The 25,770-nt window shown below is 39.0% G+C and overlaps 1 protein-coding gene across 1 annotated transcript in view; it reads right to left on the reverse strand.

Moving 5' to 3' along the window:
- Positions 1–25,770, reverse strand: part of AOX1 (aldehyde oxidase 1) — a 71,668-nt gene that overhangs the window by 23,205 nt on the left and 22,693 nt on the right. The window contains exons 9-25 of the mRNA XM_088135667.1: positions 24,643–24,787; positions 23,696–23,788; positions 21,723–21,874; positions 20,641–20,734; positions 19,415–19,524; positions 18,763–18,947; positions 16,003–16,165; positions 15,056–15,148; positions 14,039–14,208; positions 10,550–10,664; positions 8,854–8,973; positions 7,047–7,143; positions 6,535–6,659; positions 5,695–5,828; positions 4,323–4,410; positions 3,508–3,594; positions 1,230–1,421 (exon numbers count right to left, since the gene is read on the reverse strand). Of these exons, the coding sequence (XP_087991793.1) occupies positions 1,230–1,421; positions 3,508–3,594; positions 4,323–4,410; positions 5,695–5,828; positions 6,535–6,659; positions 7,047–7,143; positions 8,854–8,973; positions 10,550–10,664; positions 14,039–14,208; positions 15,056–15,148; positions 16,003–16,165; positions 18,763–18,947; positions 19,415–19,524; positions 20,641–20,734; positions 21,723–21,874; positions 23,696–23,788; positions 24,643–24,787 (2,163 nt within the window). The remainder of the gene's footprint in view (positions 1–1,229; positions 1,422–3,507; positions 3,595–4,322; positions 4,411–5,694; positions 5,829–6,534; positions 6,660–7,046; positions 7,144–8,853; positions 8,974–10,549; positions 10,665–14,038; positions 14,209–15,055; positions 15,149–16,002; positions 16,166–18,762; positions 18,948–19,414; positions 19,525–20,640; positions 20,735–21,722; positions 21,875–23,695; positions 23,789–24,642; positions 24,788–25,770) is intronic.

The following is a 25,770-nucleotide window of genomic DNA, read 5'->3' on the forward strand; positions in this document are numbered from 1 at the left end:
AGTCCAATGACCAAACAGGGGAGGCAGCAGGGACCAGTTGTCCAGTCTCCTCAAAGCAGGGGCTGTCCCCCACTGAGTGGCTTAGAGCTGTTGGTTTGGTTGAAAAGTCCCCAAAGTTAGCACTCATGAGAGTGTTCTTCCAGCAGCACTGCTTGAGGACAGTCTAAGCACTAAGGTAGACTGTTTCTTTGTAGAAAGATCACAGTTTGTTCCCACAGTAAATAACCTTCACATCCTTTTGCTCTCCCAGATGAATTATTCTAGAATGACTCCTAAGTGCCCACAAACCAGAAAAAAGCTAATTGTGCTTTAGATCCATTGAAGTATCTTTCTCAAGACCCATGTCAAGAGAATCTGGAATGCTTCCTTGGGAAAATCCAAAAGAATGGTTTATGGAAGTTACATTGTGACACCTCAGTTTTCACCATCAGGATGAGCACTTGTATAAATCTTTAAACTGGAAGGGACAGAAAGTCATCTTCCAAAGATGAATCATGGCTACTGGTTGGTACAGAAATATTGCAACAATTAAAACAATAAATAAATCATGCAATTATCTGGCATGAGGAGAGAAGCTGATTTTCAGTGTTATCTGATATTTGTCATGAGCCTGCAGTGGGGAGTTGTGCTGTTTGAGGTGGCGTAGTGATGACAAAATGACACATTGAGGTAAACCCCTGTTAGTACTAAAGTGCAAGGGAAATACAAGTATCTCTATGATGTATAACAGATATAAGTTGCATCTACCTAGATTTGGTTCAAATATAAGGAAAACTTCCCTGGCAGTAAGATATGGCAACAGGAGAACAGTCTACCAATGGAAATTGTGGATTCTCCATCTCTGGAACTTTTTAAGAAGAGGCTGGACAGCCATCTCTCACAAATGGTGTAAGTGCTTGGACCAGAGGAAGCTTGTGCTCCCTTCCAATACTATGAGTCTATGATTCTGTGAAATATTGTTTATCCATGGCCTTATGAGTTTTGCCCCTTCCAGCCAAGCTCCCTAACTGGAAATAAGTCTGGCTGGGAGAAAGGCCCCTAGGTGTACTTAATGGGGAAAATTGGTGGGAATAGAAGGGATTCAGATCCTTCTCCATTCTGTCAATTCTACTCTGCTAGTGAAGACCAACATATCTATGCTATATTTACAAATGCCAAGGTAACGCTGTGGCCCCACTCTAAATCACGGTAAAGGCTTCAACACACCTTTTTTGCAATCCTTTATTTACCTTGTCAGGTGGAAGGTCAAGGTAGTCGGCCACAGCTGCTACCCACATCTCTGCACTTAGGGCTGATTGTGCAAATCCAAACCCTCGGAATGCAGTGTTTGATGGCAAATTTGTCTTGCAGGCCCATCCTTGGCTTCGGAAGTTGGGGATATCATATGCATTATAACATTTTAGCACCACATACTCTATTACCTAGTTAGTGGGGATAGGTAATAAACCTGTTAATCATTATGTCTTATGGAGTTACCCTCATATTTTAATCCTCAGCATCCTTAGATTCCTGCCATCACTACCTATCCTCCAAGAAGCTATCATCTGACATCCACCTGCTAACCTGTGGGGAGAGAGAGTAGGCATTTATACCCAGAACTGCCCTTCTAACAATTAAGCATCAAAATGGAAAAATTGAAATAATGTTGATAATGCCACCAATCCATCTAACCATATAGCAGAGATATGGTGACTATATGATTCAGCCCCCCCCCCTTTTTAACTTCAAGTATTAAAACATGGACATTCAATGTGAAAGGAATTGCAGTCATGGTAATATATAGCAGCTTGCAACTATGATAAAAACAAGAAAAATCCAAAAAATAACACAATACACTGGCAGACCACAAAGTGGAGCTGGTCTGCTATAAACAAAGAGCCCTCAGTACAAAACATAGATCACAGAAAGATTCTGTACAAAAAAAAATCTTCATGAACAAAGCATGAAATATGGATGAACGTGGAAATTAAGCACCTGGTTGCATAACTCAAGTTCAAATCAATTGTTATTGTGGTCAATAAGCAGCAGAAGGCAAATATGACATAGGCTTAAAGTTGAGACTAAACAGAGTAAGCCATATCTAGCAGACCATAATCAGGTTCAGCTCCTTTTAGATATTACATGCCTTATTTTATATGCAGCCATGCAGAACCTGGCTAGCTTACATGTTGTCTTGGGGCTGATGTTAAATAGCAGGAATTGTGCATATTGTTGGGTGATGTGAATCCTGTAATATTGTTCAGAAACAGAGTAATTAGGGCTCTGTGGAGTTCCTTGTAAAATTGGCAAAATTGCTGAGTACCTGTTCTGACTCACAGGGACATACTTGTCATGATCATGGTATTTTTTTGTATCTATCCTCCAGCAGTGATCCTTGGAGAGCATTGCATTGGACTAGGGTGGGTGAAAGCCCTTCTCTGGTTCAGGACATCTAAGTGCATGAGATATGTAGCTGATGCTACGATGTATTTCACACTGTCAATCAGGAAGAGCTGGAGGGTAGTGCCTGCATGAATTTTGTGTTCTACATCAAACAGGCACTGCTTGAGCAACAGTGTTGTTGCTTGAAGCCCACTAAGAGTAACCAAGAAGGTGAAGGCCCTAGAGGTGACAGCTTGCTGTGAATTGCTTGCTTCCCCATAGTTTGAAATCTGTCCTTTAAGGTTGCAGGGGCAAAATTGTAAGGAGTGTCAGTCTTAGCCAATAATTTAATGTGGTCTGCCATATTCTAGTCCCCACTCTCACCATTCCAGCTTCCATATGTATGCTTGCATTAGAGACACAGCAGGGGACTTTGAAGATTGCTCTCAGGAATTTGGACTGAACAGGTTCCAGTGGTACAAAGTTGGGAAATCATCCCAGCTGTGCACTGTATGGTAGTTTTGCTAGGAGTTTGGTTTCAAATCGCTTAGTTTGTATAAATTGAGACTTAGCACATGGCAGAAAATGGGGGGGGGGAGAACCTAGCACAAATACCTGGCTCCATGTATTTTCCTATTTCAATAGAAACAAGAAGCTTCCTAAAGCAACTCTGCTCCAATTTCTTGGACTTTTCCAGCTTCTTGGAGATTTCGAATGTTCATCAGAGGCTGTAGGGAGTGATGGAAACCCTACTGTTTTCCAGTGTCTCACCACTCATTTCTTCTACTCCACTTTAAAAAGTCTTTTTTTTTTTTTCTGTATCCAGCAGAAGAAAGGGCTGGGTAATCTGACCTTAACAAGGAGTCATCTCTAATCTGAGGAGATGTGGCTTGTGAATCTGAGTTTGCAGTCTGGCATGCATGCTAGTCTCTACAGGTGTCTTCCCTTGTCCCTAGGAGCTTTCAATTTAAGGGATTCATTTCAGATTTAAATCCCCTTAATTCTTTTAGAACTGCATAGTATATCCTGAAATAAAGTATTCATCTTATATTCTTTCATCAGCAAGTATAATACAGTATTTTTTCTCTCAGCTAGCACTGAATATATTTTTCCCACCTATGAATCTTCTGTAATAAAGAAACCTACCAGTTCAGATTCATCTGGTGTACATCCAGCATTTATGAAGAGCAGAAGGTCAACAGCTTTGATTTTACCATCATTCATGAATCCCACCTAAAATCAGAACAGCATATTGTTAGAAACACATAAACTACCTCCTTCATCTGATTCTCCTGAAGTTTATTGGAATTCTTTTCTCTAGCCAACAGAAAACATAGGCATTTATTACATCCTTCATTTTTTCTTCAACAATTTTGGCGGTGCTAAAATGATAATAAGCTGAGTGTCAGATGAGCTTCTTTGTTGGGGAGACCATTTGACTGCTAATGTGTCTCCAGTTAGAAAGTCTTCTTCTTGACAGCTACTCATCTCTTTTGCTTAGGTGGAGATCCTGGAGAGAAATATGTTGAAGAGGGGAATATTTCAGTGATCCCAAACTGTTAATAGGTTGGCAGCTATTGCAGGTGATAAAGCACTAACATGATACACTTAAACTGCCCAGTTTTTGAACCTTTCTCAAAAACAGCCACACATAAAACATGTTGGAAGGAAGGAAGGAGGGAGGGAGGGAGGGAGGGAGGGACTGACCAAACTAACGCATGAAGATACCCTGTTGCCTTGGGTTAGACCTGCCCTATGTCTAGAAGATGCCTAATTTTTGCATACTTTCTGCACAGCCCAAGACATTGTGTATAGCAGCAAAATCTGGGGACAGAATAGTCCAGAAAGAGAAATGTTAATGTTTTAGCCAATAGGCAAGGACATTTCAGCTCAAAGTAAGTCTCTGTGAGGCAATAATTTAGGTAAATGAAGTGCTGCCAATTAGAATCAAAATAGCTTACTTTATATTTCCCAAAAAGCGGATGTCGGCCTCCAAATACTAGCATGTCATCCTCTCGCTCCAGGATAAAACGGACTGGACAACCCGTTCTACAAAAATATATACAACATTAGGGTGAGTTGCTAGGAGACCAAAGAGCATATGTCATAGTGTAGGGATTCCCAGGCCTTTGGGGCACTTTTGGAATTGTACAAACTTGTAACAGGCATTCTCATAAAATGTCTCTTATGATAGACATAATCAGTGACAAAACTTGCATTTGTCAGCAGGCAAACAGGCCAGAGTGCTTCCCACTTCACTTCACATTGTTTTTTACCTCCTCAACTTATTTATCTCTCTCTCTCTTTTTATTGGCAAACAGAGTACATGGTTGGTCCCAATTAGATTTATATCCTGCCTTTCATGCAATAGTTGAAAGTGGTGTATATCATGTTCTTTCCTTCTGTTTTTCCCCACACATTTTCCTGTGAGGAAGATTTGGCTGAGAGAGGGTGATTGGCCCAGTATCATCAGTGGGATTCTGTAGCTAGGAGTAGACTAGAACCTGGGTATCCCCAGTACTAGCCCAACATCTTAGCCATTGTACCTCACTGGCTCTTATTTTCTAAAAATGCTTACAGGCATTTGCAGGCCCTAGAAATATTCTTTAAAATGTTATGCCTGAAGCTGACCCCTTGGTTTATAGCATTCTGATTTCCCATTTAATGATTTTTAACTAAAATGATAAACATAAAAACAGGTGAGGCATAGAAGTTAACAAAGAGGGCCAAAAATGTTGTGTGGGCACACTGGTGCTTGTGGGGGTCACAATGGGAACTCAAGTCATTAGGTTTCAGAAGTTTTATATATGTTTTATATGCAAGTAGCATCAACATTATCACACTTTCTGATATACAAAGCTCAACGGGCATCAAGTTTCCACCTAAGTCCAAGGAAGGTGATGTGTGCAAGCTGGAACACACCACTAATTACTGTCTCAGATTATTAGGATCTTTAGCTACATTTTATTGAAAATGTAATTGCAGCATTGGAAAAAGCTGGTGAAAGAAAGAGAAGTGCAGCAGTCTAATTCACGTGGAAGCTACTTTATAGTCAATACTGCTGTTAAGTGTGATGCAACTTATAAAAAACAGGTAACTTCTAAAGCAGCCACCTATTTTCTTGTATAACATGAGGAGAATGAGGCTCAGAGGGTAATCAGTGTAGGCAGAGTTTCTGGGCCCCTATAGTTTCACACCCTAAATAAATGATTGATTTTCTTCATAACAAATTGATGTCCATAATTTGGGAAAACCAGAGAAAATAAACAAGAAACCATTAAATATCTGAACAAGGTTTCATTTTGGATGGTTGCACTTTAGTTTAGCACTTACTTCTTTGCAGCCACTGCCGCTACAGCTGCAAAAAATGGAGGTTTAGTTGTTTTTCCCCCAAAAGCTCCTCCAACTCGTTTTGTGTGGCACATGATCTTATTGCTCTGAACATCTAACACAGAAGCCACGAATTCCTGTAAAAAGAAAATCATTCCCAGGTTCTTCTACACAGGTCAAGCAGCATATCCCCACCTAATTATTTACAGCATGTTCACTCTAGCTATGAACATATAATTCCACCTCTATGTATATATGTATTTGGGTATTTTATCCTCAGGATATTACATGTACACATTTCTTTAGTTTCACGGTTATCACCACTTAAAGGTTCTTGAAATACTCCAGAAATCTAAAACCTGTTTTGAGGAAGTGATTGTGGAATTATCATGTGCACCGGAGCTTCCCCAGTCCCACCGTCATTTTGCAAAAGTTCGTCAAGTTTCTGCTCACTTTGGTGAATATAAATGGAGAAAGCATGCAGGGGGTGGGGGTTCCTGATCTATCTTACCACAAAGATAAGATCCTGTTCCAACAATGGTTCACCTTAAACTGAAAAGTAATCAGCAATATCAGTTTGAAACTTAGATTGTTTAAATAATAAAGAAGCATTATTGTGTTTTGATGGCCTTTATTGCCTACCTTGTTTTCAATCTGTATTTAATGTTTGTAAATCACCTGGTTATACAGTATAAACAGAGGCAATAAAATCAACTAATATTGATCTTGCTATTATTAATGTAGACAAAAACTAATACAAATTCAGAATGTCTTAGGATGAGTGGGTATGTGACTTGTCTTACCTCATAGCTGAATCAATGGCAAAGCTTTGGGTTACCTCACCTGTACAAGTGCAGCATCCTGAGTGGACACATAGATATCCATGGTATTATCTTCTTTTCTTGGAATGACAAACACACTATTTGTTTCCAGGTAAAAATGTTCTTGACCCCCAATGTGGATTTCACCTATTAAAAACAATAGTGCCAGACAGATTATTAGTATCTGATTTATTGCTTATTTCACACTAGATCCTAACTTCCTCAGTCTTCCTCAGTCTGAGACTCTCTGGATCCATTAATTCAGAATTCCCTTGGCGATACAGACTGGGAATAATAGTCCCAAGCAAATAAAAACAGGATGATCAACAGTAGAGAGTTATTGAAGCAGGGAGGATTACATGCCATTATCCTGTGATAAACATTTCATTTTAGGCAACCCTTCTGATTCATAGGTGAAAAGTTCACCTGTAGCAACTTTAAGCAAAATGTCAATAAATTAATAGAATCTACACTATAAAAATATACTGTCATATCACTGGGACTTCATGGTTATTCAGCATTGATACTTCTTACCTTCAATAGTTTTGTCCACAGTCTGAAATGCTTTTTCCACATCTCCTCTTTCAATTTTTTTAACTTCTGTCAAGAAGGATTTATGCTTAATTGCTTCCTGGCATAGAGGAGGAAATTTTAGCACTGGGTTCCAGAATATAGAGGATACTACAGAATTCATGTATCACATTCTGTCTCAGTACAATTGCATTAAATTTGCTCCAGTTAAGAAGTTGCCTCACAGTAAATGTGAACACAATAAGCTTTTCCCCAGTTCATGAAATACCTGATCCTCAAAGAACTGTCATGACAAATAAATAAAGCTATAAAAAGAACAATGACCAGTCTCAAACATTTCCCAAACTGTATTCCTTCATATTGGCCCACAGTGGGGACATTGCCTGTGATTGTAAGTAGCACTCAGCTCCTAATTCTTATTTTCTAAAAGAGCTTATTCAGCTCCATGTATATAAATGAGGAACATATTTCAGGTAAGTGTATGGTGGTGTAGCATATTAGCTAGGACAAGTTGTGCTATCTTTATGTGAGCCAATGTATCACAAACTTTCTTGACATCATCAGCAAGATGGAGAAAGTGATGCCTGACTCTTCTTAGGGATGCTTGGTGAACTTCTGATCCACATTGCCTGGATTAAAGTGTTGTTTGAAATTAAAATTATCTTTGGATTTATACTTCTGTAATTTTTTAAAATGAGGTTCTTACTCAAGAAGCTTACTTAAAATACATTTAAAACACATTTCTTACAATCAAATATTCAGACATGCATACAATATTTTTTGATCAACAATGTATATTCAGAAAATATGTAATTTTTTTTCATGTTTAAATTACAGAAACACAATAGAAACACAACTTAGGAGTTGCATATGTGAAAGTGATGCAGGCTGGATATCGATGATCTGACTGTTTAACATTTTTTGGGGTTGGAAAGAGGTTTTGTCTTTGAGCTGATTATAGATCAGAGGTTTTCCACTTGGAAAAAACTTAAGGGAAGTGCTTGGGGAGATGCAGTTGGGATGTGGGAGAAGGGATAAAGCTTCCCTAAAACACATGGTACAGATGGGAAACCTCCAGAGGATCCCTGATTCTGCTGTCATTGACACATGAAAAATCTGCCACTAATGCATCAATTAATTGTAATCTATTTTAAGTCCACCTTGGCTTTATTAGGTAAGTTATAGATAATGAATTAAAGCGTCATAGTGCTCTTCTCTTCTTCCTTATTTCTCTGCCCTTTTGCTAACAAATTGGTTCTTTGTTGCTTCAGACATTTCTCAGAAAATGCATAGAGAGATTTGCCAGAGGAAACAAGCATTCCAAATAATTAAAGGATTGGAATAGCTTTGTATTAGAAAAGGGAAAATCAATTTGGAGTTTTTAGTTTAAAAAAAGAAATTAACGGAGGAAGCAATATGTCAGAATTCCATGGAGTGTGTTTTCTGCTCTCATAATACTCTAATCGTGTGCAACTGATTAGCAGTAGCTTAAGGAATGACATACAATCCATGATTAATGTTGAAATTTACATAGCTGCAGGCTTGGAGGACTTTAAAACTGGACTTACTTATGGAGGTCTGCAAATGGTTATTAGTCAGAGGATCTGAACGGAAGCAGTTCGTGCTGGTGGGGCAGGGTCAATAGACAGGGTGACTTTATGCCTTATTTGGAACTTATTGTGTTACTGTTGGAACCAGGATACTGGATTAAATACTGGACCTCTGCTTTGATTGTGCAAGGTTCTTTTTACTTAGTTAAATAATTAAGGCAAAAGGTCACCAAAATGCACAAAGCTTCCCAAATGTTTACCTCAATTGTCAAAATCACTTCCAGATCTTGATAGTCAATCTTGACTTTTTTTGCTGCTTCTTTTGCACACTCAGAGGATGTTGCGACCACACCACATATAATATGCCCAATGAATAATACCTGTGTGAAACCCAAATGGCAGAAGTTGCATGACTTTAGAATACAGTACAGTAAAAACATGATTTGATTTACCTCTGTAAATTTGTTGTAAGGTTATTCATCTTTTTTTTTAACAAAGTTCCAGGGACCTTCAGTATCTTGGAAATTATCTCTAGAACTCTGCAGCATGATGATTGGTAAAAGCAGAAAGTTTTTTTTTCACCCAACTGCTTGTTTACCATCTAAAAGGATCACTTACAATTTACCAAAGGAGACAAATTTAGTTTCAAAAAAGAAGAAAACTGGCAGTGACTTATCTGAATTATACATATAGATGCAAACTAGAATTAATTATAATTCAAAGAGAGAGCCAGTCTAGATGAGGGCAGATTTTGGTCAGTCCCCTATATGCCTGCTCAGGCAATTGGTTAATGCAGCGAGTGGCAACTTTCTTTTTATTGTTATTTTTGAACTGGAGGGCATTTCAGATAGAAATGCCTTCAAACAAAGGGCTTCCCTTAACAGAATAAGAACATGCTGATCCTCTTTCAATGGGCAGCTGCAAAGGAGGATTTAGAAACCTTGGCCCTCTAAATGTTGCAGAACTACAACTCCTAATAATCTCAACCAATATGGCAAATGATAATGGTATTCTCTGTTCATGAGAATCAGCATAGATCTGCATGATCAACGGTATCAAAAGCTGAGAGGTCTGGCAAGACCTGGGCAAGACCCATGCAGTTGCATGTCCACTGTCCTGGTCTTTCCACAGGTCATTCACAAGAGAGGTCTAGCAATGAGGCCCTGGTACTGTGCCCAGGCCTGAAACCTGACCAAGGAGCTCTTCTGGATGCAATCCTGCTCTGGGCCACCATTCATTGTGCATCATTGCACAATGTTGTGCAGATTTCCAGGGCTGCAGTGGATGTTTTACTGACAGCATCCTGCATTGTTTCAGTTTGGGGCTAGGTAGACCCAGGACTACAACAGCATTACACCATCATAAACTACTGTAGCAGTGGCTGACATAACAGCATAACACCAGCTTGCCTGATAACATCTGTGAGCCTACTGTAGAGTTAAAATAGAATAATAATGGGCATTCCTTGATCCCTCAAGTTATATTGTCATTGTGAACCTAGTTCAGATATTGAAAACCCCTTTGAGTATTTAAATGTTGCCTAGAGCTAAGTTTTTTGTTCTTTAGATAGCATTTAAGTTATATCTATCCATCTGTGGATTGACCCTGCTGATAGAACAGATTTTTCTCTCCCTTTCCCCATAGATCTTGTGCACCCCTAATTTTCTTATGAAGTGTTGTGTGGAAACCTTTGACCATTACATCAAAGAATTCCTATGGTGGGAAGTGCTCAAATCAATAGTTATTTCCCCTTGCTTGATGTGTTAGTTTGTTCCACCAAAGTCAATAACTTCCATTATTCTAAAAGTGATTGGGCAAGCAGGATAATTGCAAATCTGTATCTTGGGCAAAGAAACACTACAATAAGAAGAAACTCCTATACCAACTAATCTTGGCATAAGCAGAGCATAAAGCGCCACTGTTACGTAGAAATAAAATATCAAAACCAAGAATTACCTCATCTTCTGCAAACACTTCCTCTTTGCCATCACCATTTTTCCCTGGAATATCTTTAGCTGTTACTACATCAACCACACCTGGTTCTTTCAAGGCTTCTGATATATCAATTGCTCTGGAAAAAAGAAGAAATATGTTCCATTTAGCTCAGTGCAAGGAAATGGTTAGAAGAACTCTCAAAAGCACATACTTCTTCATGACCTAAAACAAAACATCAATGACAAAAATACATACTTTTCTTTAGTTGTGATTTCAGGCAATTTAAGACAATCTACAGATTATCTTCCTGCTCCAGTTTCTGATTCTACTTAGTTAACTATAAGTAAACAATAGCCTAATTCGGTCTGTTTTTCAAAGGGAAGAAGTCATCAAAATACCATATCCATGCAACAAAGATATAGTTTGAAAAAAAGTAGTTGGAGAACATATATTCCTCTCTTCCCATGTGTGGTAGTCTTGATCTATCTCATGTGGTTACTGTTATATAAAGTCAAAAACTAGAATGGAATATATTGTGTAATTTAGCCCTAAATCAAGATAAGCTGTGTGTAGAAAGAGCCCAGTATATCTATACTGAAATTTTTAAAAATCTCTGAATCATTTTATCAACTACCCAAATTTTGAGAAAATCCCAGGCTTCCAACAGGAATGCAATTCTAACTCAGAAGAGGTGCTTCCTAGGGCTGTGTGATGCTTGGGAATTGGGTGGTGCTTTGGGTGGTGCTTTGGAGAGCATGGGGTATGAATGAAGCACAAAGTATTGTACACAGAGCCTGCCTTTGTATTCCCATACACCTTTGCAGGCACTGGGTCTACAAAGCAGCTTTTGAGATCCAGCACCTGCAAGGCACTTTTGGAGACTGAATTTGAAGAAGCCTTGTGCTTCCCTTTCTCAAAAGGAGCAGGGTGTATTCCAAAATGTAACCCAACACATGATGTCACTGTGACTTTTTGTGGTTCAGCATTTAGCTCCCACAAAAGAGAGACAAAGACACAAAAACAAGAAAACCCTGATACTCTGGAGTCAGCTATAGTCTAGTCAATTCTGTGAGGTTAACAAAAAAATTAAACTGGAAGTGAAATATAATTGTATCTGGGTTTTTTTTTTAAACTTAATGAAAGGTTGAATACTGATGTTGCAATAGGTTGAATACTGATGTTGCAATAGGCCAAACTTAAAATAACTAGGTAGGCTGGACTCACTTTGAGCTCTGTCCCCTCAACTAATATAGTTGGGAATTGAAACTATTGGGAATCAGGTGAAAAGCCTGGCAAATTGAAGCAAAAGAATCAACAGAATCCAATTCAGCATAATTATTGAAATAGTAACAGATGATGGTGAGAGATTTATGCTTTGAATCTGTTAGTAAACACTTCTTTCAATGTTGTATGTCACTAGACAACCTCTGATCTGTTGGGTTCATGTTTCAGAGCTATTTCCTTACCTAAACAGAGAAACAGAATGACCATGAGAGGGCAAAAAAGCAGTGGGAGCGAGAGCGACTTCTGACTTCCTGCCAGCTTCCCCATTGACTTTCCTTGTAGAAAGTTGGCAGGGAGCATTGGAAATCTTCCTTCCTTCCTTCCTTCCTTCCTTCCTTCCTTCCTTCCTTCCTTCCTTCCTTCCTTCCTTCCTTCCTTCCTTCCTTCCTTCCTTCCTTCCTTCCTTCCTCCCTCTTTCAAGCATCAATGGTTCCATGTTTTAAAGAATGTTAAATTAGCTTAATTGGATTTAAATTAATCCATGACAATATTCAATTTTGAGTTTATTGGATACCCCAAAGAACATATTCAAAAGGATGAATGTCAGATTTTCTTTGTTGGTGATGTAAAAAACTTGAGGGATCACTAATTCATATCATTTCTTTTGTTTTGTAATGTTAAAGATATTAATCTTATGTTAAATTATGTCCCAAAACTTTGGAATCTGTCTGAGAAATTATGTTTTAACGGGCATGGAGTATTGCTAATTATTCTGAGAATTTCAAACAGTATAGGTAGTCCCCACTTTAAGAATGAGTTTCATTCCCAAGGTCTGTCCTTAAGTCGAATTTGTATGTAAGCCGGAACAATGTTATTATATAGTACTGTATTGTATAATTAACTCGAACCATTGTGCATTTAACTTGAAGCATTGTGCATTTAACTTGAACTTTGCTGCAATAGGCTCTGTTCTTAACCTGGGGACTAAGGATTGGATTCCAGAAAGAGGCTATTTGCAGGACTGCCTGTCTCCAACTGCTTCTGCTTGTCCCACCAGATCTGGTAGGGAGGGAATGCTCCTGATCCCCTCTATTAGGCAATTCCAACTTCCTGGACAGAGGAGTCATATCTTCTCTGTTGCAGCGCCTACCCTGTAGAATAGCATCCTCCTGGAGATTGAGATGACCCCCACCATTAGCCTTTTGTAAGGCACTTAAAACCTGGCTGTTCTCCCAGGCATCTATGCCAGGATGTTAATTAACTCTGTTAGTTGATTGGGTGGCTGACATATTGTTGCTTTGGCAAATAGGGAATGTTTGTTTTGATCCCTGGACTTTAGTTATATGGATTACTGTTGCATTACTGTTATTTGCTGTTGGCTTTTTAACCTTTGTATATGACCTATTGTTGCAATGGGTGGCCATATAAATTGGCTAAGTAAATAAGTAAAATATGTAGTCCATCTGTTTCAGAAAAGGCACTTTTATCTGATTTATACATGTCTGTGTGTGTGCCTTTGAGTCAGTCGTGACTCCTGATGACTGCTTGAACTAGTCCCTGCAGTCTTCTTGGCAAGATTTTTGGAAGTGGTTTGCCATTGCCTTTTTCCTAGAGCTGAGAGTGAGTGACTGGCCCAAAGTCACCCAGTTGGCTTTGGGCCTAAGGTGGGAGTAGAACTCATAATCTCCAACATGGTGCTTTAACCACTATACCAAACTGGCTCTCACACTTATGTACTAATAAAAAATGACTCAGTTTGGCATAGATTTTATCATAGATTTTAGTTTACAATGTTATTTATTCTTTTAAAATGAGACTTGTATACTGCTGAATTCTTCAAATATGCAATATGTTTAAAGACTTTGTAACTTTTTAAATAAGTTTTTCTATGTTGTTCTTTTCGTATTTTTTTCTTTTTCTTTTTGTATAAGTTTTTGTAAAACTAGTTATGAAATAAAATAAATAAACATTGGAAAGAAGGAAACAGGGAAGAAAACCTGTAAAGATTAAGAATGGACTTCTTGCGAGATGGATATGGTGAATAAGAAACTCCAGTGCCTACAAACTGTATTCTGCTCTTATTTTAAAGAATTGGGTCCTGAGCATCCTCTTTTTTAATTTACTTTTCATTTATAACCACTTCTTCATTCTTGGCCCCAACCACTGCTGAACACAAAAGATTCAACATAAAATTTCAAAACAGATTTAAAGTGTGTTCTGAACCTTTATGGTGGAAATATGCCCCCCACCACACATTTCTCATACTTCTTCTTTCATGTTACTTACAGAATTTTGGCATGGGCTCGTGTGCTGGTAACCACTGCCATGTAGAGCTGTCCATCTGCTGGTTCAATGTCATCAACATAGACAGCTTCACCAGTGGCATGCTTAATACCAGACTCATGCTGGATGGGACGTCCCACAGGGTCTTGAGGAGGCTGTTGAGGATCTACATCCTGCCACATAGTAAGAAGTCATTGAAACTATTGGGAAATGGCATTCATAAATTCCTTTCTATTTTTTTTCTGAGAAAAAGGTTAAATTTCTGCTTGTTTCAGAGTTCCTCATCTTTGTGAACCAACAAACACATCTAAACTAGTGGGAACATAAGGGCACTCTCACAAAATGGTTAAAGCGTGGCCAGCCACAAATCCCCCATATACCGGAAGAGCACTGGGCTGTAGGCTCACCACATTTTCTTTTCTAGGAATGCCTCTGGGATCTATGTGGGGCTGAGAAGCATTGCTGCAGATGCAGGTTACAACTGGGACTGCACTTTATTTTGCAGTATTCTTATATCCCATTCATTTTTAAAATTGAAATATTTTTTAAAAAATAAAACTAAGTAAGGCAGATAATTTGATAGGCATCAGTGTGAGTGAGTATGGGTGGTGACTAAATTTGAAATATAAATGAAGGAAGGAAGGAAGGAAGGAAGGAAGGAAGGAAGGAAGGAAGGAAGGAAGGAATAAATAAATAAATATTTCTATAGGTAGGAGCACTGTTACTTTCAAGCACCTCATTGGGCACCTACATCATATTTTGTCTATTATGTACCTAACTTGGACAATTTTCCTGGTAATGACAGAAAGTCCAGATTTCTAGAGCAAAAGAAAATGCCCTCACCTTCAGGAATTATTAGGTGGGTGATTATTACTAATGGCAACTAAAGCCAGGCCACAAATGTCCTCTTCCTATTTTTGCAGAGTCATTTCTATTATCTGATGAGATATTTGTAGACCATTTAGAAAGGCTTATCATTTTTATCTATGCATAACTTCCTTTAAAATTGACCTCACTGACCTGGTATATCTGTACACCCTGTAGTGGTACATCGTAGAACTCGCCTAAAGCACTCATATATTCCTTTGGTAAGTCAGGATACTTGGATGGAAACTGTAGGAAGTTAGGAATTCATTTAATATATCATACTAACATTTCAAAACTGATTTTGCTAGGGAACAGTCCAGTGTCAAAAGAGCATTGTTATATTCCATTGCAACATTAACAATAGTTTAGCATTATAAGAACTCTTCTGGGTCCACACAGTCTTCTTCTACAGCAGCAAGAAGGACATTGGAAATGTCTACTTATATTTTAGATTCACCAAATTTAGCATTAACCAAGTCTAAACTTTAAATTGGAATGAGTTTAAAGTATGATGTCATAACATATGATGTAAAATTAGCTTGTATCCAAAGTAATTACTATCAGAAAGCATAGCATCTGTTGAAACGTAGGTCTAAATTATACAACTGTTCTTGGTGTGAGTTTCCTAGGATTACCATATCTGGGTTGTTCAAATTCAGACAATGACTAGATGGCAGTAGAGTTACAGTTTTCTGTACCCCATAGAAGTCCTAAACTTTTCTGTGTAAATTTTCACTGTGAAACATTTATTGGTAACATTTCTATTCTTAGCCACTATGGCTATTTATATCATCAACTGTATTCCATCCAATATATATTGCTGATATTGTTTTCCTACTACATAGAAGTTTTAACATAGGCAGGTCCATCTGATTTTAATATTACAACAAGAAAGTCTGGTGGAAAAGATGGCAATCCTATTACAGCTTGCTCACAATGGGAAGTAAATATCCTACATGACATGGACCTGACAGCAGCTAGTCCCAGGCCACCAGCTCACACACTTCACGATGTCAGTGATCTACATAGAGCAACTTTCCCATCCAAATGTCACAAGGTGATGGTTTGCTGTTTGGCTATGCAGAAGATCTATTATTTACCATGTCTTTTAAGTCTTGTAGTACTTCCAGATAGAATCGGAAGAAGAAACTGATAAGTAGAGTGCGTCTGTATTCTACTTTTCCACCTGGTGCTGAGGGAGAGAGTGTAATTTCTTCAAGAATTAGCTTGCAAGCTTCATTCAGCATCTGCTCATTCCAGTTTCTGGGGGGAAAAGTAATATAGCCAAACATGCTTAGATGAGCAAAGTACAGTTAAGGAAAAATTTGGATAAGCAGTGATAAGTCTCTCCAAATACAAGCACTGGAACATCACTGCTTACAGCATAGGTTGGCAGCTGTAGCAGTACTATCACATATTGCAATGACAAATTCAAAATTTACACAAGAAACCTTTCAAGAATCCAGGGCTAATTTTGTACTTTTATTTTGGGATAATTATTAGCATACATAAAGTTAGTAATATGACATTGACCTATGGAAATGTCTAGTTAATATGTCAGTGAAAGGATAAAAATGGATTTCTGGTGTATTAACAGCGGAGATTTCAAGCAAATTACTTCTTGAGCATGTGTGTGTATATATATTCTCTCAAAATATATGTTACATAGAGAATGAAACAGTAGAACTAGGATGAAGACCAATTGTATGTTTCTTTGAACAGAAACCGTTTGCATTCCCTGAAGTGGAGGATGTAATTTTGTCTTGTAGCTGCTCCACCCTGCCAAAATTGATCTGGAGAGTCTTCTGGAACAAATTTGAGAAATGGACAGGAGCTTCAAACCATTGTGTGAGGGAGCAAGGGGAAGTCCAATTTCATGACCAGAAGGCTGCTTACCCAAATTGTATCCCACCTGAGACTGCAACCCTAAATGCATCCAGCTGTTAGTGGCTCTTAAAGCAAGATAGACCTCCTTGATCAATCTGGCCTCTCTCACCAGAGGAGGAGCTAACCACCAGGAAGAGTGCAAGATCATTTGAAGGCTCTGTTTGGGATTCTCGATTTTGGTGCAGTGCCTCAACTCCTTTAAGAAGTCTTCAGATTTGCAGTGTTTATGGAGCTCTCCAGGATGCTAGCTTTAGTTACAGCATTCCCCTACTGCAACCAGGGACAATCTGTTGAGGGTCAAAATCTATACGTTTTATGTGGAATTGAGGAGTGTAAAGTGGGTTGAGCCACATCACACATATGAGCATTGCTGGGTATTGCTGGAGTGATTTTGCCTTTCTTCCCCCTTTGTTTTGATAAATTCTGATGTGCCTATTCTAGGGCTTACCCTAGACCAGTGCTTCCCAAACCTGGGTAAATTATCCAAAATTGGGTAAAAGTGGTTTTTCTTTGGGTAACGATACACAAACCCATTACACAATCACAACAGGGACATTTAAATTGACTTAAAGATTGCCACATGTATTAAAATATATTTGAAAATCTCCTAAAGTATTCCTATTCAGACAAAAATTGAAATTACCAATGGTAATTTGTTGAAATGACATAAAGATCATTCAGTGATGTTGTTTTTATAATAAAGGTTATAAAGTTACAACCATTCATTCAGCAACTATTCGAAGTTAGGATTTGGGGTAATGAAGGAAAAAGTTTGGGAAGCACTACTCTAGACTTTCTATGAATTACTCATATCAAAATGACAATGCATTCTGCTCTCACTGTTCTGAAATCATTGGTGGGGGCTCTGAAGGCTGAAAAAGTGGACTGATCAACTACAGCCCCTCAGGTTCAAATTGCCATTCCTGCCTTAATGGAACTTGGGATTTTAATTTATTTCAACTACATGTGACAGAACATGTCATTGTAGGATATAGCCAGGAATTTTTGATTTATTATCATATCATATCATATCAATCATATCATATTTATTGGTCACCCAACTCCAAAGTCTGGAGTTGGGCGGCCAATAAATATAAATAAATATAATATACCCAATTCCAGACTCTGAGCGGTATACAAAACTAGAAAAAACATAAAAACAGCTAAAACATAAAATCAGACAACAGCCAGACTAAAATAATCTGATAAACAACAACATCAACAAAACAAGAGTTTTAAACAAATCATAAACATTAACCCCAGGCCTGGGACCAAAACCAAGTTTTCAAAGCTTTCCTGAACCCTAGGAGAGAGGGCACATCCTTATATCTTTACAGGGTATCATAATATTTCACTCATCTAATATTTATTTTTTGAATCTGGAAGATATTGCCTCAGCTCAGTGGACTGAATTATGTGACATATAGCCCTGTGATGTGTAGGTCGATATAACATTTAAAAGAAATTTTTCCCAGAAACCTGGCTTTTTAAAAAACAAGAAAGCAGATGTACCTTTTACCTCTCAGTTCAGGTTCATATACAAGTTGAAATTCTCATTTCTCTCAATTCAGTTCATGATAATATTTTAAAGAGTAACTTTTCTAAATATTCAGAAGCTATTTTGAAACAAAAAGGTAATCCACCTTATTCTTCTTTTTAAATAAAGAAGTATTCATACTACAACTTGTAGACCCAGGCATTGTATTCAGTACTGTCTAACATTACAGAAATTGTTGGATGTACAAATTCACTCTCCTCCTGCAGCCTCTCAAATTTGCCCAGAAAAGTTGAAGAATCCTTGGGTGGAAGCTTAGGGAAACACACAGGGAATTCAGAAGGAAGAAAGCAACGGGCCATCCCACTGGGGAATGAACATTTCTTTGCATGAGATTAGATAGTGCTTAACCAGAATTTCATTATCCTATGTTGTTTGAGTGATCTCTATAATGCTAAATAGTACCATTGGCATATACCTTCCAATGAGCTTCTGGCAGGAATTCCTTGCACTCACAGTTGTACAATCAATGCCTCCATATAAAATAGCCAGGTCCTGAATGACATCTGTGCCTGGCTGGAAAAGGACTTTCATTGCACAATTTATCACTGACAGTGCATTTCTTCTACGATCTGCCTGTCGGAAGGCTGACACAAACTCATTCTGGCAGAAGGAAGAAAGAGAAATCTGATTATTTCCCTACATCTGTGCTGCCATCCTTTAGTTCACATGTGAAAACTAAAACTATTCTAAAAACATATGCCTATGAGAGAAACAGTAAGAGCCAAGCAACACATGGCATTATCCATGCTTTTAAAGAAGAAACTGTCACCAAGAGATTGAACCAAACTACTAATATTACAGTCCTATGAGTAATGTTTGTTTAATCCTCCCCAGAATTTCTACTCCATCTAAACCTTGTACAGTCTCAACTTCTCTGAATAATGGGGGGAGCAGTTTTCTGAAACTTTTGGGTCATGTATGCTAGTATAGAGGAAAGAGAAGAGAGAAAAGTCTCATTGTGGGCTAGACAAAGTATACCATGATGCAAAACATTCGTTCCCAACACTGCATGCTCAGCTTTCCACAGGCTGCATGATCAGAGAATGGAGAAAAATGCACAGACTTACTTCCCCTGAGAATGGAATAAAAACAGAGACAATGACTTCATTTTCTGAAAGGTCTGCTTGTGGTATTCGTTCAAGGAATTCATCATTTAGTGGAATCTCCCGTGTTCCATCTGATGGAGGAAATAACACTTTTTAGAGAAGGTGCTCTGTCAGACAGAGGCCTTACCTACCACATGAAAGAGAAAAATACTGATATACCCAAGAGAAACATTTACTGGAAGACTGCTGGCAATGAATTACAGGTAGTCCTTGCTTAACAACCGCAATAGGGACCAGAAAATTTGTTGTTAAGCAGGGTGGTTGTTAAGTGAGTTGTGCCCAATTTTATGACCTTTTCTGCAGTAGTCATTAAGCAAATCACTGTGACCATTAAGCAAATCATGTGGTTGTTAAGTGAATCATGCAGTTCCCCATTGATTTTGTTTGCCAGAAGCTGGCTGGGAAGGTTGCAAATGGCAATCACGTAACCCTGGGACACTGCAACCATTGTAAGTGCAAGCTGGTTCCCAAGCACCCGGATCACGATCATCTGACTGTGGGGATGCGGTGACGGTTGTAAGTGCGAGGACTGGTTGTAAGTCCCTTTGTTCAGCGCCATTATAACTTCAAACAGTCACTATACAAATGGTTATTAAGTGAGGACTACCTGTATTCTAGTCTTTCCAGATTTGTAGGCTGTGATCTCTGATTCCCACTGGCACTGTACCCAGAGTTCTCTAAGGTCCAACCTACTGTATATGCCTGCAGGAATGGAGATTCTTTGGGCAAAATTTGTTTATTATTTAACCATCTGTTCTGCATTTTTGTCATTGTCCTACATTCTGTCCTACTAATGAAGAGCATGTTACATCAATTGATGACATAAAGGGAAGATTTCAAGGTTTTAAGAGTAAAATACATTTCTAAAGAGCAAAGTCTCCCCTCCCCTGTTTAGAAATTGCTGCTGTTTGCAGCATCTGAGAAGGACTGAGCCCTGCTTTAATTTATTTCTAGTATTTAAAATATGAGATTTTACTAGTAACACTCATGTAATTGTAACATTTCCTTGTAATGTAAGAATACACCAGCCTTCCCATATATTGGGTGCCCTCTAGTTGCACTGGGACTAGATCTTCAGAATTCACAGCTAGTATGGCTGTTGGCTTAGCACAGGTGGGATGCACAAGATTAGGGAGTCTAGTTCACATGCTGCATAAATATAAAATCTCAGGAGGCTTTGTATTTACCTACTGATGCCAGATAGAGAATAGCTTTCCCAGCTGCCAGGACAGGGTTCAAATCCCAGGTTGATCCTCTGCTTACAATGTGTCCTCCTAAAGACTAAGGAATAAGGTTTATTTGCTTCTTGTCCACATCTCTATACAGATTTGAAACACAATGATCAGAAAGTAGAGGTCTTTTTTGTTCATAGTGTATCAAGTTAGTGAAATACCCTTGTTCAATAATAACAACAGTTTTCAGTGAAGTCTTGTACATCTGTATTCAGAAGCAAACCCACTGAATTCAGAGGAATCTGCTAATGTAAATGTGTCCTGAATTATAGCTGAAAATTACTGCAACCAACATCTTGTTGTGAAACGTATTCAATAAAAACTAACTCATCTCTTCAGTCTAGATTATTTTTTATTCAGGTTGTAACTTTTTCCACTATTTTTATTTAAGTAAATGGTTTGTGACATTCTCTTGTATATAGATATCGGTAGGGGGAAGCTGCTGGGGGGGAGTAATGAAATCTGTGCCCTAATGGAGTTTCCACCCCTAACATATCTCCATGCAACATTGCAATGCAAGTAAGAAAGGGCAGAGATTGTATTGTATTGTGATGTCACAATGCATGTTTTGTCATTTGAGGTTAGGAATGGTTACACTAGTCTTGTATCTAGTGAATACTGGATTGGCTTGCATAGCTTGGTGTCAATGACTCACTCAAGAGTTCCCCTTTAACTCTTAAAAAAAGAGACTTGTAAAAAAATTTGCCATCAGAATCTCATCTACTAGGTTGGGATTTCTTGGTTGAGGCCAATAGGTAGACTTGTAAACCTCTGAGTTAGATATCAGAACAACTTCTGCATTGAATCTGGGGATAGATGCTTTATTGCTAGGGGATTTTCCTCCATAGGTTGTGGAAGGAAAATATTAGATATATATTCTTCCTCTCACAATTTGCCTGTCACTCTTTGACTGTTGAATCCTGCTCTTGTATTCTCTGAAGATAATGATAGGCTCTAGAATAGCTTGTAGAGATATGTGGAGCTAATGAGATGAAGTAATTTGCATTTTGGGAAAGAAAATCGTGTAGAAAACATACAGCCAGACTCCTGATCTGTTCTCCAGCCAGAGTTCTCAGTTGCTTCAAGAGAGTACGGTAAATCTTGGTTTTCTCCATTGGAAGCTCTGAGACGATGTTTAGTAGGAAGTCTCTCAACTGGGCAAAGCGGGTTGCTGCTCCTATCAGTATGCCTGAAACCAAACAATTTTCAGAGAACTTGGTTACTGGGAAGATTAGGAACAATAACAGTGCAGTTCTATACAAAGAAGTAAGGCCAACTAAACTCAATGGTGCCTATTCTCAGACAGACAGACAGACAGACATGATTGCAGTCTCAGCTAGCAGCCACATTCATGAAGTGGTGTGCTGCCATTACAATGTTGGAATAGCAATAAAACCTAATCTGCTAAAGAATGTATATGAGAGAAAATGATGTTTATGTGGGCATGCAACTACTATAATACAATGGCTACAATCTAATCACAGTCAGTTATGGTTAAACATGATTAAGAAAACCTGCTAATATCTTCCTCCTTGGAGTCCATGATCTGATTGTTTGATGCATCCATAGCATCCTTATTATTTTTGTCTATTCCTCAGTGCACTTTATGGCTGACTGAAGACCCAGACATTGATCTGCTATTGTTGCCATAGTGGTTTCTTTGCTACATCTGAGTGTGGTTGTTTAATTCATTTTATTCTTAATTGATGCTCTTTATTATTTTAAAACAGAGCTGTAGTAAAATTACATATTGAAATAAAGCTAGTGTCATGACCCTAGAGTGGAAACAGATAACGGAAACCAGACAACTGTCTTTTTTAGAGCATAAATGGAATTGTGTGAAAGGAGAAAGTACACAGGTACAATAAATGCTATTATTTACAGAACATGTTGGTGGTCTCTAACAGGATAGAATCTTATAGTGTGACAGAACACAGGGACAACATAGTAAGGTTGCCTTCAATCTCTTATCAAAAACATTCAGGGATAAGGGTCATGTTGTGATTACAATATTTTCTTTATCTTTCTTATGTAGATAGATAGCCTTCCAAAGGCTCATGAGAAGGCTGCGTGCCATTTGGAGAAGCGTGCATGTGACTTGGAGAAGGGTGTGCATAGCCTTGGGAAGAAGGCCTGGTGCAGCCAGCAACTGCCTTGCATAGGGCCAGGCCAGGCGTGCTTCGTCAGCAGCGGAAGGAAGAAGACAGCGAAGGTCAGCTGGGGCAGCAGGGCCGGTGGAGTGCAGGGTGGTGGGGTGGCTGGGGCAGCGCTGGGGTAGCTGGCCATAGGGTGGGGCTTGACTCGGCACTCCTCAGCAGCAACAGCAGCATTGGGGTTGGTGGCTGGCTGAGACTGCTGAAGGCCCCGGGCCTCTACTTCAGCCCCAGAGCTGCCAGCGCCACCACCACTGCCGAGGAGTGCTACTGTGCAGGGCAGCCAAAAGGGCAGAGATGGGAGGGAGATGGGCAGGTTGGAGGAGTTGAAGCACCCTGCGGTCATAAGTGCGGGCGGGCTGCCAAGCACCTGAATTTTGATCAAGTGACTGCAGCGGTGCTGCAACAACCATAACTTTGGAGACCAGGAATAAGCACCATTCATTCTACACTGCTGTAACTTTGAATGGTCGCTGAATGAATAGTCATTAAGTGAGGACTACCTGTACATTCTGAACCTTGCTTTGTTCAGAACCCTTTGACAGTTCTTTGGCAAGGAGCTCACTGATCATTGTTTGTGCATGCCAAGACAGCTAATCATCCTTTAACAGTGATGAAAAAGTAACTTTACAATCAATCCTTGCATTTACGACCTTTGCAGGTCTGTAAAGCAAAGGAAAGCTGAAGTAAGATCATAAGCATAGTGGTGGTTTCACTTCACTTAATGACTGAGTTGCCAGTCCCAACTATGATCACTAAATGAGGACTACCTGTAAAAAGTATACTTTGTTGCATCTATCTCCATTTGTTTTGGTCCCTTGTTTAAAGTGGGCATTTGCCCCACAACAAGGACGTACCATTGTTTCCAGTGTTGGTCACATGCAGCTCTGGAACCCTTATAGGATGGAGGAAAAGGGGATAATAAACTTCCAGAAGTTTCCTATCGAGTCCTAATGGGGAGAAAATTAGAATCAGATGCCAGAAAGAGAAGGCAAAACCAAAAGTTGGGCAGCAGAAGCAGCCTATGCAAGTATTTGCTGTGCAGAGCAGCTGCCAAATTAACCTGGAATGAGTTCTGGAGCAACCAGAAGTAACGTATATGGGCATATATTTTTCTGAGTGAGAAGTAGTGAGTATGCAAGGACATGGTAAGCCTGTAACCATTCCCGCTATTCTTTCGTACTGCTGGTCTTGAAAACATGACTGCCACCAACATGCCTACTTCTATTCTCAGAGTGCTAGAGGAGGTGGCTAGAGGAGGACTATGTAACTTATTGAAACCATGAGACAGTTTGCTTTAATGTTAATTTACCTTTTGGCGAAGTAGGGGAACCATATTTTTAATTGACCCCTTCCAATAAAAAGGAGCAGAAAAACTCATGTTTCTATGGTAGAAAAAAAGAAAAAGCACAAGTGCTTGAAACTTATCTCAGCATGCCCGTTTTCTATGTCAGGGAGATTGGGGATGGTTGGTTTTATAAACAAAGCATCCTCAAGTTACTTTCCATCCTTGCTCCCTATAGTGGTAAGACTCCTTCTGTTACTTCATTCTCCTGCTTGGGTAAATCTATTCCTGGTGAATTCTCTTCAGGAAAGGTAGCCTGTGATGTTCAATGCACTGGCAACTTCTATTTTCTATTACTACAATGGTATATCTGTATCTGTACCGTCCACATACAGTATATATGTACAAGAAGGACAAGTGCCCAGCCAGCAGCTTCTTTTTAGTTTCCTTTACACTTCTTACATCATGTCACCTTCCCTCATGGCTGACCACCTGACATGTAGGGCTCAGTCTACTTACCTACACATGTATTTCCTATGACAAGAGGTGCTTGTGGGTTGGTGGCTTTCAATTGGAGAAGTTCTTCTAGAGATGCAGGAGAAATCCATGTTGTCCTTTTTCCACTGAAAACCAGAGTTTTTCCTCTGTTCTCTTCAGCCATTCTCTGTGAGGAAAAGCAACACTGACGGAGACTGTACATACTCTTGGTGCTACTCAATTAGAGTTCTTATTACTCAGGGCAGAATCTCCTCCAGAGCACCTACTGCTTCTGCAGTTCTTCTGCAGCCAAATTTCCAAATGAGTTGCTGCATGGTGGGCATGGATTAATGGACACAGTAGTATCTACTGTATGTATAACTCAGACTAGTAGCACTCATCCATATTCACGGTTCTTACTGCAGGAAAAATAGGTGGCATCAGAAAAGCCACATTTCTTTTGCATGAATACCGGAATCACATGCCATAAACTACCTGTGCAATTATTGTTACAGGACAAGTGGCAAGTTGTTTGGGAGTTTCACATTTGCTTTAAAAAAGGGAGATAAATAACTATCTGTGCAATCCTGGATATTTATTACTTTGCACTGACAGTTCGGTCACCACCAGAGCCCAACGAGTTTTTAGTTTCAGTTTGCATTCCATCTAAACTGCAGCTGTTGGTTATGTTTTTTTTAAAAAGGCTGATAATATCCATGTGTACTTCTGCAGCTGGGACAGAGATTTAAAAATAAAAATTGGTCATTTTCAATGTGCAGTTTTGTGGCTGCTCAATGACAAATATTCCCCACATTTTTTTAAAGAAAAAAGTCAACATTGAATGTCCCATCTGCTAACTCCTTCTGTCCCGCTCACAGTTAAAGGGGGGAAAAATGGGATAAATAGTTCTACAGACTTAAAATCACTTTCAACAACTAGATGTACAATGTTACTAGTTATCAGTGACTGAAAAAACATAATTTGGAAACATGGGGAAAGTAGTTGCCAAAAAAGATGCCATAAAACCAGAAAAGGAAAACACTGAACCGAGAGGAGCAATTATAATCAGCAGAATGGGCTGGAATCAGAAAAATTTGCTGCTGTAACATGGAGCTCCACCTATAGCATCCCCAGGTCAATGGGATACAATACAGAAAATCTTGTAAAAGA

Source organism: Python bivittatus, unplaced genomic scaffold (genome assembly GCF_059951505.1).
Source record: "Python bivittatus isolate LINGU-HERP-01145 unplaced genomic scaffold, Pbiv_v1 ctg000200_np1212, whole genome shotgun sequence".
In the NCBI taxonomy this organism is placed as follows: Eukaryota; Metazoa; Chordata; class Lepidosauria; order Squamata; family Pythonidae; genus Python; species Python bivittatus.